This window comes from Rhyacophila brunnea, unplaced genomic scaffold, assembly GCF_057557595.1.
Source record: "Rhyacophila brunnea isolate RB1 unplaced genomic scaffold, BYU_Rbru_1.0 scaffold_4, whole genome shotgun sequence".
Classification (NCBI taxonomy): Eukaryota; Metazoa; Arthropoda; class Insecta; order Trichoptera; family Rhyacophilidae; genus Rhyacophila; species Rhyacophila brunnea.
This window is the reverse complement of record NW_028233068.1, coordinates 38,693,028-38,702,424: the sequence shown is the minus strand read 5'-3', so window position 1 is coordinate 38,702,424 and position 9,397 is coordinate 38,693,028. Positions and strand designations below refer to the sequence as shown.

The window sequence follows — 9,397 nt, the reverse complement described above, 5'->3', positions numbered from 1 at the left end:
TTCACTACAGGTGAACGACCAATATTTTATGATGAGCTAGTCAGCTAGTGTATTCACGATGTGATTATCCATATCCCAATCATGAGACAAGACTTTGAGATAGACAGCTAATATCAAAGAAATCTTAAATAAAACTTTGTCTATTACACATTGTAATGTACGCATTCACGTATCATGTGAATATATATACACGATTATCTATGCAAATGCTTCACTGGCAACGTTGGAAATTTATTTGACACCTATCTCAAAATAATTTAAAACTCTGAATCGAACACAAAAAGTATACGAAACAGTGCTGAGTCTAATGCATTCCATATTTAAATATAATATATATCTTTAGATCCCTCTTACTTGAATTAAATAATTATATTTTCAAATATAATAACCTCACGTAATAGTCTAAAACGAGTGAGTAATTATTAAAAAAATATATATTTTGCTTACTGGAATACCCAAAGAATTTGTAGTCATAGAAACAGGTTTCATAATCTATCAGAAAACCTAATTTTTGAAGCTTCGTGGATCTGCTTTCATTAATTTTTAAAACGATATTGTTTGAAACACAATTTATATTTAGATAAAGGCATTACAGTTTGATATCGTATTAAAGTCTATGTAGGTACGTGTTTGTACTATGAGATTAAAATATACATCAGAGGCATAGTAAAGAGCAGCGAAGGCACGCCGTTTAACTGTTTAATAATATTTATAGTAATGGGTGGTGTGCCAAGGTAGAAAAATATAAATTAAAAACATAATTAGGTACCCATTTTAAGCATCATATTTTTTTACATTCGACTGTATTTTCCCCCATATATATTTTAACTTACCTTTCCTTTTTTTCAAGACGAATGGTTTTTTGCCATATTAGATTTTCTTAAAGTTTCATTCAGACAATTGTTTTCCTTATGTTCTGCAATGTTTCTAGCTGACTATTAATCGGGTCGGTAGACTTCCGGAACATTCTACGCCCCGGCCGTGGTTCAACCGAGATCCGGAACAAGATCATGTTTTATGGGACGATTCCGCTTGTATACAATTATTCTGCGTGGTAGAATTTCCGCGCCTGTTACAGGTGGTATGCGTTCCAAAGGTTCACTACTACTCACTCTATAGGGCGTATGTAAATTTTTCAAAACTACTATAATACACAATTAGCTTGTAAATTGCTTATAATAATATGGTAGTGATGGTTCCTCAATATTTACACTCGCATATAAAGGAATATATATATTGTAATTATTATTGATACGAATAATCTTTATTTAAATTTCAAAGAACATCTTAGTATATTAAATTTATGTATCCGGATAAGGCGACTTTACTTTTGAACTAAAAAAGTTTTAATGAGCTCACCATTTAAAATGTTTACATTATCAATCCTAATCATATAAGTGGGTAGGTACCTACTTTAACAAAAAATAAATTTAAGCATGTTTATTATTTTGCTACAAATAATAATATGTATAAATACTAGGTATAGTGAGACTACTATAATATGGATGACGCGGTCATCACGGTCATATGAGGAACTAAAATATCCTCGGTTTTTCAGTTATATATTTTGCCCACTGTAGATCCTCTCTCTCTTAAGACCCGTCGTCCACTTTAATATATAGTGACGTGTCGACTTGAACATAAAAGTTATACTACACTGCTTCACCCAATCATGCTCCAGCATCGGATCACAAGGTGACCTCATTTCCTATGGCCCAGCGCCACGTAAAATCTTACCATGTCATGTCAAACCTGCAGCTCGTATATTGTTATTGTAGCATCATTGTATGGTGAAGAAAATGATAAATGTATTATAGAATAGTTAACTCAAATGTGCATTGTAGAATTATTCTCCTCTTTCTGCCGCTCCTCAAACAGTTGGGAATTTTTAATAGACGAGTAGAGAGTAAAGAGCACATGTAGCGCTTGTATTCGTCCATTGAAATCAGCTCCCGGGTGAATCGGAATATCAAAGAGATTGCAAAGAACATCAACGTATTCGGTTAAAGAACAGTCCAGCGACGCAGGAGGAAATCCAACTTCGTTCAGTTTATTTTCCATTGCCTCAGGCCACTCTTGCATTAGCGAATCTATATCCGGCATCGGTCTGAAACAGCAAGATATCGTTACATTTTGGAAGTGATCCATATTATTTATTGGTTGAAATATTTTTTAACCATACCCACTCACTCTCGGTTAAACTACACTGACTGAGGAATATTGAAATTAGCACAACCCAGAGAAAAGTAAACATATATTCCTAATGGCTATGTTGGTTAAACGAGATGTCACTACTACAATTTAATGTCGAAAATTTGGAATTTGAGTTATCTTTGGGAGCTAACGTTGAAAAATCGTTAAACTTTGTAGAACAGATTTATATATCATAACAATGCAATGAATTTTAAATCTAAATAATTACAAAATAAAAATAACTTTTAATGTACAACGTTTTTAAATTTTCTGTTAAATCATATAAACTTGACTTGACTAGCTTAAACAGTCAAAAAATTTGTACTTGATAGAAATAATACTGAAATGTCATTTTGACATGTCATATTGATTTCCATAGTAACGCACGTATATATTAATAATTTAGTTGCTAGGACCCCAACCCCTAGCAACCAATAATGGTGTCAAAATAACTTTTCATACAAAACAGTATTAACTGGAAATGAATTCAATTCTACATAAAGATGGCTAAAAGTATTAAAAATGCATTGTCATCGTGTTCTGATATACCTATTCTAAAAGTTTCAAATATCTAGCTAGTCTGGAAGTTAGTTAAAAATCGATTGCAAGATTTGTACCGGACAAAGAACCACTGGACAAATAAGAATATGAGCCAAGAAAAACGTTGTAATTGTAAAAAATGGAGCTTTGGAAATCGAAATTACAAAAAAAAATAATTCGTCATGTTTCCACTTTTAAATGATTTCTGCGCCAGATATATTGAAGCAAACAAAAATCTATTTACTGGATATTTTGATAATGCACTTTTCACATTATTTATTTAAATAAAAGATCTCCATATTACGAAGTTCGTGAGGATATAAAATCTATGGCCCACACAAGGGGGTGGGGGTTGACAGGTCTCGGGCCTGGGGGCCCGGCGAGTGAGATTAACATACATCACAAATTTACTCTAATAGTAAAAAAAGTCGCCTGCGGCGCTGCTATTAAATATTTTATTTTACACATTTAATATAAATAGTAAAATCTTGTTTATTTTTATAAATATTTTTTTTCAATTTTTAATTAGGACATTTTTGACTATTTAAAAAGGTATCTGTATTATTAGTTCATGAAATAAAAGGGGGAGGCGCCAGGATTAGATTGTTTTTAAAGGGATGCGTAGTAACATAAAGTTTGGAAACCACTAATTTAAACAGTGTACGCGTGAGTACGTCCCAGTCACATACCACAACTACTAAAAGTGCGTAGAGTTTTATCGAACTCAAAACTGTCTCTACTAGAGCAGATAATAATGGTGCCAGGTGCTATGTTACCTGGTGTAATGAAAATTGGGAGGCGGTTTTGACTGATGCAGTTCACTAACATCCTTGATCCAACGTTCAATAGCTTTTCCGTTTTTATCAGCGCTCTCAATTTTCTTCACTACCTGCAGACAGACAAATAAAAAATACAGTTATAATGTAGCACGGTCTATACTCTATACTATTAGCTTGATATTAGTCCTTTTATATGAGAAGGAGATCGCTGGATTCGTTACCATTGTTTGCTTAGCAGAGCTGGATTTTGAAGCAGCCCTCAACTGAAGATGAAGTAATGCAGGATCACTTTGGTTAGGAGATGGTTCATCCAGAACAATTAGACCTATAATACAAAACACATCGCTATTTGTATATCGTCGGTGTTTTGTAAAAAGGGCGAATTAACCAAAATGCTACTTTACAGGAGGAGGATTTTTAACTTTTGATATTTATTTGTTTTTTACCTGTAGATGATTATAAATATCTAATAAGTTTATAATAAAGCTTAGAAAGAATGCTGTCATTATAATAGGTATTATAATATAATATTTTAAAAGGCCTAATATGTCACATTTGCTTTTTATTTCGTAATTTTAATTAATTTAATTTTAGTCGATTATCGTTTTTAAGTACTTTCCTGTAAAGATAAAAATTCGCCGTTTTTACACAACAAAGCTAGTGAGGTAAATATTGTATTTTCATTAAAATCTCGATTTCGCCAAAATGGTTGATTCGCCCTTTTTACAAAACACCGACGATATAAGAAAAATTCATTATACGAACAATAAGAGGCCAATTAGCAGTGCGTATGCATTATGAGGACCTACAATGTATTAGTAGCAACACTTTCACTTCCATTAGCTATATCCACACTTTTCTCACCTTTTCAACATTTATACCTGCTAACATAGCGGCATCAGTTACGTTCAACGCAACGTCACTGGTAACCCATTTAAAACTATTTGGCGCACAGGTGTAGACAAGTTGAAGGCATACGTCGAACGCATTTAACTACATGGTGTTGAAAAGTGGAATGGAAAGTTGAAAGCGAAGTGTGGAGATAGTTATCGATGATGCGTTAGATTGTTGTAGTGCGGTCATTTTGATAATGTACAGATATTTACTTTGTGTTTAGTTAAAGCATTTTTCACGTTAATTAGAATCTTGATACTGGAATTCGATTAAAAATATTTTTTTTAACTGGGAAGTAAGTATTGTATAAATGTATTACTGTTTGTTACCCACCAAGTTCTGCTATTTTATCCAAAGTATTTTGACTAAGTTTTTCTCCCTTCAAGTTGAATTCTGGCGTAACAACTTTGATAAATGCATCAATATCTCCCACCGCAGGAATGTAGTCGGGTAAAAATGGCTTCAGTTTGAAGTCGATATCAATTTTCTGTGGAGCATACCTTGAAATAAAGGAAATATTAATTTATAGGTATAGCCGCTTTCAATAATATATTATTTGTATGAATATATCCTATATACGATTAATTAATAGTAATGAGATTTCGTATTTATGGAATATTAACTTACCGTAGTATGTGTTGAAACAGTTCAGTCATGTCAGCGTTGACTTGGAGATCAGCAAACTGCTGAGGGTCATAAGCACCTTCTGCAGGTACCACCATTGCCCCTGCTCGAGCTCTTCCTCGATTTCTTCCACCGGCCACATCATCCAAGTCATTCGAGTCTGAATCTAACATACATTAAGAGATTGAAATTAGTCAGAACCATCCAACCAACAGAAAGCTTCCATGAACTTTATAATTATTTAAAGCTTGTCTCTCCTTCGATAGGGTATATTGTACATCTGCTAATGTGGAGGTTAAAGTGTAGTTAATAATAATTACTTACCAGAATTATCTGAGGAATCGCTTATTTTGTTTGGCTGTTTTATCGGCTCGGCTCTATCTCTGGAAGTTTGGTGGGACAATGGCGGTCGCCGTTCGGTCATTCTTGTTATATTCTGTGGTTTGTCGGGTGACTGAAATAAGTAATAGTCAACATTATAAATGAAATTCTATTAAAACTACTAAATCGCGTGCTTATTAGGTATTATAGGTATGACGGTATCCAATTCCCAGATAATATACTCACCAATTAGGCGGCATGGGTCCAGATTGGTAATTAAGTTAATTTAACAAACCATTATTGAATGTGTTACATCGTTTTACTTTCTACAGCCACTACGTCTCCACAAGTTAGGCGCCCTTCAATGTTGTGCCCCAGGAGTAACCTCCCAAAACCTTTGTTGACGTGCATTAATGCGTCATTCATATTCTGTTTAAATTATTGTGATCAAGTCTCGATTTGATGACAGGAGACGTTTGAGACGTTTCTGTCGTCGCATTTTTTCAAAGTTGAAAAATTTTCTTGAATGTCGGACAGACTTGAGAAGCTCTACCTTTTCAATCGACATATATGGATACTTCCGGTGGATGTGATCGGCATCCTGTAATTCGACACATAAGCAAGTAGGAGATTCTATTAGACCAGCCTGACAGAGGGGTTCGAGGCAAAACCATCGAGACCGGTTCAGAACTGAGAAGTTAAGTTGTCTCGAGATAATCTGGTTATCTCCATACGCCACTTTACATTTGTAAAAAAAAAAACAAATGTGTTTGCCTGTCCGCGTAAAAGGGGGTCTATGGCAGGGGTGCCAGACTCGCAATGCGGCATCATAATATGAATAATTGAAGATATTGATAAAAAAAATCAAATAGTGAGTCGTCGTCTTGATTAATATGTTGTGTTTATGCCTCATAGAATACCAAAACTATAAATAATAGCCCAGACCAAGAACATTTGTATGTGAATAATGTTTTCCATCCGCAGCGGAATACAAAAAAAATGGAACAATATTTGTAACATATTTTAAAGGTTTCGTAAACAGTATTTATGTAAATAACTTTCGAACAGTTTGTATTATAATGGTCATTTAGTCACGCATATGTGAATCGTGGCCTGGTTAAGGTGTAAGAATACTAAACGGTTTTGCCATCGTCTGCTATCGTCAATAATATACGGTACCTACTCACACTTCTCTGTTTGGGTAAATCATTTATGAATCTCTCAGGTTCTGGTGAATCGGAATCACTGAGATCATACAACTCCATCGTTTTCTCTCGTCTCGCAGCCGGCCTCGTCCTACCGGTTGGTCTCGAAGGAATACTTTTCTTTGAATCTTCAGGATCTGAGTTTTGTGGACTCTTCACCTCGGCTGCGTTCAAAACGTCAATTGACTCGTCGAACATTTTGATGTCTAATAACTGAAAAACAAATCAACATTATTGCGTATCTACTAAATTTACTTAACTATTTAGCTGTACTCAGGTAAGGTTTATGAAATGGATACGATACACAAATAGTTAAGCTATAATTTTCGTGTAAAGATAACGTTAAGACAAGGGTTTGTACATTATGCATGAGGAAAAATTGCCAATATGTAATATTAATTATCGAATGTTATTTATAGGGTGGAAATTAATATTTATTGCTTGGTAATTACTAAATTAATTGTTATAATAACTACATGCTTTCTTCTTATATTGATAACTCCATTTCAGGTACATAGGTATTGTTTTATCTGTAAGAGATTACCCAACATAAGCTACACTTTGAAATGACTATATTATGGCGAATGGTATTTTCAGCAGTATGTGAAGATTGTACGTATCGAGAAAATAGAATGTAGTATGATGGATGCGTTGAGGTTATGCTACAAAGGTCAAAGACACCCAAAAGGAGCCTGGGGTAGGTATAAAATAAGAGTAGAGCCTTTACAGGTAGCGTACTAAATTCACATTGAATTGTAGTGCCGACGATGAAGATATAATACTAGGATATATTTTGACGATACGGTGTAGATAGGTACTGTAGTAGCGAAGGGTGTAGGTAGGCTGTTAAGATTTGAGATACATAGTGCAGGTTAAACGTCATACTTATTTGTCTTCATTGAATTAAGACTACAAATTGCGAATAGTGTTAGATCGTATTTTAAATTTTATTAAACCCTGCTTAACCAAACCATGATAGTCAAAAAAAGATAGGTACGCCTATCTATAAAATATTTTAAAGTATGCCATAAAATCATAATTACTAATTTATAGATATTATAGATTTTTATCTATCATGGTTTGGTTTAGCAAAGGGTAATATGGCTTTAAAAAAACTAATTAACACCATCTGCAATTTGTATTTTTAATTCAATGAAAACTATTAAGTAAGACTCACAAAGTGTACACTATTTTTGTCGGATCTCCATAGCCTACCTACACTATGATGGTTTGGATACGGCAGGGTAAAGTTGAATTTAGATACTAACCAACACCATCTCCAATTTGTATTCTTACTTCAATAAAAACAATTAAGTATGACTGAGAAAGTTTAGTTGGCACTATTTGTGTTGGATCGTGACAGCCTACCTCTATCCTTCGCCACTGAGGTACTATATATTATTTACTAATGATAATATCACAAAATTATTTGGTGAATGTCAAAAGTCAATATTAAAAGGTTATCTCGTAATCTAAATTCATAAAAAAGTTACCAGTTTCAATAGAGTCTGTTATATTTTGGTAGGTTCTTATTAACGTATGCAGTAGTTGGTATCACTATTTTTTTTGATGTCGTAGTTATTTGGTAAAATCTATTATTAATTAAGAAATGTAGCAAACAAGAACGTAAGCGGAACCCAATTATTACGGATAAAACAGTTAAACTTGACTCCAAAATGTCATTTCATGTGAATGTCCATATTGTTTGTTGTTATGCACAGCGTAAGTTGTCATAGCAACGTGTAACGTATTTCATCTAGCTTCAGAGGGGTGCCAACTTGTTAATACTTTTCAATGTAGAAAACGTAAGGCTTATAATAAAGTTAAATCTAGTTGCCCATTAGTTGCCATGATAAATTATACTATGTTGTACTCACAACCATTTTCTTGTATAAGAAAATCAAAGAAAGTTTATCAGAGAAATATCTTAACAAATACTTTTCTCCTACTAATCATTAATTTTCCTTACTTGATGAAACTTGGTATGTTTTTCAAAGTATATTATGTATATGTTTTATTAATAAATTTCTCATTCGTAATGTCATATTTTTGTCATTTCATAAAATGAATTTTTCGGTTCGTCATAATTCCAGTGGTGATAAGTATTGACTTACCAATTAATAGTGCTCGAAATAGAAATTTTTATGAACCGGAGTGCACTCGATTATTTTCCGAAAATATTAAATTGTTAGTGGGTACTCAAATTTTTCGTTATATTATACCTATCTTGGACGGACAGAAGTGATAACAGTTTTTACAGATCTACAAAAGTATCTGTAGAATGGTCAAAAATGGAACTACGAACTACCATAGGTCGCGATTTTGAAAATTTCATTCGAATGTCAGATTTTGTCCAGTTACGTGTCTTGATTAGGTAGTTTTAGACAGTGGCTCCCCCATCCCATTCTTCAGATAAGTTTGTAGGTCTGTAAATACCTAACACGCAAATCGACTTTAGCTAGATAACGGATTTCAGTGACGCAGGAGAAAAATAGTCAGCTAAATAAATTCTCAAAAAATGGTAAACATAATTGGCAAGCATTACATACTGCATTTTTATGAAGAAATATCTTATAAAAAACGAAATTGAATATTAACTGAAATCGCTTAAGAAACGTTGTAGCAAAAGAACAAACAATCTTAGTATTACTTGATGAAACAGGGGTTTAGAAAGTGTCATAAAAATAAGTTTTTTTTATTATACGTCTGTCAAGTTTCGGATTAAATTTTTGGAATGTGTTTTTTCATGTGTTTAGTGAATGAAACTCATTATTTTCATAATAATTTACGAACCGGAACGCTATTTTTTTTCCAAGAGACAATAAATTACTACACCTGAAA

The 9,397-nt window shown here is 33.3% G+C and overlaps 1 protein-coding gene across 1 annotated transcript; it reads right to left on the bottom strand.

Moving 5' to 3' along the window:
* Positions 1-560: 560 nt before the first annotated feature.
* IFT46 (intraflagellar transport 46) lies at positions 561-8,314 on the bottom strand. The gene is made up of 8 exons (XM_085953900.1): positions 8,050-8,314; positions 6,539-6,769; positions 5,355-5,484; positions 5,034-5,196; positions 4,740-4,906; positions 3,734-3,837; positions 3,510-3,622; positions 561-2,107 (listed from the first exon to the last, which is right to left on the bottom strand). The coding sequence occupies exons 2-8, from the start codon at positions 6,752-6,754 to the stop codon at positions 1,828-1,830; spliced, it is 1,173 nt and encodes a 390-aa protein (XP_085810026.1). The 5' UTR covers positions 6,755-6,769; positions 8,050-8,314; the 3' UTR covers positions 561-1,827.
* Between the last annotated feature and the right edge of the window lie 1,083 nt (positions 8,315-9,397).